The sequence below is a fragment of the Oryzias melastigma genome, linkage group LG17 (genome assembly GCF_002922805.2).
Source record: "Oryzias melastigma strain HK-1 linkage group LG17, ASM292280v2, whole genome shotgun sequence".
In the NCBI taxonomy this organism is placed as follows: domain Eukaryota; kingdom Metazoa; phylum Chordata; class Actinopteri; order Beloniformes; family Adrianichthyidae; genus Oryzias; species Oryzias melastigma.
The window spans coordinates 5,756,270-5,758,538 of NC_050528.1; the positions used below are offsets into that span (position 1 = coordinate 5,756,270).

General features: G+C 41.1%; 1 protein-coding gene across 2 annotated transcripts in view; it reads right to left on the bottom strand.

Moving 5' to 3' along the window:
- The window catches only part of agap3 (ArfGAP with GTPase domain, ankyrin repeat and PH domain 3), a 202,564-nt gene that overhangs the window by 57,698 nt on the left and 142,597 nt on the right, over positions 1–2,269 (bottom strand). For both annotated transcript variants that reach the window (XM_024273323.2, XM_024273320.2), the window contains exon 10: positions 1,030–1,134. In XM_024273323.2, the coding sequence (XP_024129091.1) occupies positions 1,030–1,134 (105 nt within the window). The remainder of the gene's footprint in view (positions 1–1,029; positions 1,135–2,269) is intronic.

A 2,269-nucleotide genomic window follows, 5' to 3' on the forward strand; every position in this document is an offset into this window, starting at 1 on the left:
AAAAAAACAAGCAAAAAAGCAAACAAAAAATTAGCCAAAACTGTTTATATGTAGCTAAAATATTAGCTTAACTCTAAACAGCCTAAAAAACAAAAAAAGCCAAAACTAGCCAAGACAGCAAGCACTTAGCTAAACTCCAAAAACAGCCTAAAAAAACTTTAAAAAGACCAAATTAGCTAAAGCAGCTAGCATGTAGCTGAAATATTAGCTAAACTCCAAAGTAGCCTAAAAAATCTTAGTAAATGCCAAAATAGTCCAAAAAGCTATCAGAATGGCAATTTTTAAAACTTTAAAACTAACTTTTTAACATAATTATGAATAATAAAAATGCAGAAATCTTATTCCAGAATAAATCAACTTAAACCTTAAATAACTTTCAATATTTTACTCTCCATAAAAATACTTTTTGTCAAAATTATACAAGTTAAAAATAAGCGCAAGATAACATCTGGACATTAATAACAATAAAATAAAATGACCTGGAGGGCCGGATCCGGCCCCTGGGCCTTGACTTTGACACGTGCTGTAAATGAATCTGTCGCCGCTTTTTCCTTAAAGTTTGTTTCAGTAGCAGGAAATGCTGCCAGTGTCTCGCCTCATGTGGTCAAACATCCCAGACACAAAACGGGATCAGAGAGCGATGTGTGTGGGGGGGTTGAAGGGACGCCTGCAGTACCGGACTGTGTGCCGACAGCCAGCCGAGTGTTTAAGAGGTATTAGTGACCCAGCGGGGTTCTGACAAAGATGGATGTGGGAGGCTGGTCAGGCTGTGCTGCCACGCAGCGACGACCATTATAAATACAAGCCGGCGTGGAGTCTGAGCACGCCGTGTCTCCATTAGCCGACGTGCGCGGCCACTGCAGCCTGGGCGGAGATGACCACAAAGCTTTTCAGCGCTAAAGTCCACGGGTCTGCTAATGTAGTCATTATCCTCCGACACAAAGCCGTGATCACATCACATCAGGGCTTCCAGCAGCAAACGGTAGTGCGGCGAAACCGCGAGCGGAGAGGATAAGATGGAGAACTCACATGTAAACTGGGGTGGTAAGTGAGGAGGCCATTACTGCACAGTGTGACGTACTTCTTCTTCCACTCCTTGTTGAGGGATTTGCCACTTCGCTTCAGAAGGATTCCCTGTAAGAAACAGGACTTACGGTGATCATGCGCTCTTCCAAAAGCAGCACGCTTGATGGTTTCTGCCATTAAATACCAGAAAACAGCTTTATTATTGCAGTTTTTATGGGGGGGGTTACATAAAGAACGCTCTCAGTGGTGCATCAGAAAGCAACTCAAAGTTATGGAATGTTGTAATTAGGGAACAATAAAGTAATTAATAGGGCTGTGAACATTAATGAGTTAACGCACGCGATTAATCAACAAGAATTAAAGAGTTAATATGGATTAACCGAAGAAACAGTCCTTCATTTTAAGGATTTCAGGCTTCTACAGCGTGCGTTAAACATTTTGTCGGGTATTTTCTCACTTATACCATGGTCATTTACAAAAGACACAAATATTCAATTGGTTTGTAGTACTTTATTCTTGCTGTTTTTGTGTATTAGATCACTTTTTTCACAAAAAAGCAGACCATTTGTTCCGTGGTCCAGTGCATATTGTGCAAATACATTTTACCTGGTAAAAATTGCGATTAATCGGGATTAATCCCAACACAAAAGTGCGATTAATCCGATTTTTTTTCTTGTAACTGATTGACAACAGTAATTAAAAATAAATGTTCTAAATGTAGAGTTTTGTGTGTGATTTCATATTGTGATTATTCGCAATAAGTGATCGGCAAATACTGAGACTAATCGCGATTAATTTTTTCCAGGTTTGCGATTAATTAGTTTTATTCTTTTTAATCGATTCCCGACCCTTGTAATTAAAAAAAAAAAGAAAAACAGTAAATGTGAAACTTTATTTACAAGCTCTGTTTGTAAGAGCTTCACAGTCAACACCTGATTTCACAAAAAGCAGAGACAATCCAATTTGCCGGGCCTCCTCCCCGCATTCATACACATTACAGGCTGAACTCTGGAGGACCCCTCAATCCGGGGATTAGAGAGTGTGATCTGGGCTCTTCAAAGCCCACTCGCCTCTCATTCTATTCCACTTTATCTTCGGGGGCCTTTTAAGGCCTCCTTATCTGTTGAGTAAATCCACTGGTAAACAATGCAGTTCCTCTGCTGGAGGTGAGCGAATGCCGCCGCCGGCCCGGGCCAGGAGGCTCTCCGGGGTTAAACGGCGAGGAGGGGCCCGCTTAATTAGG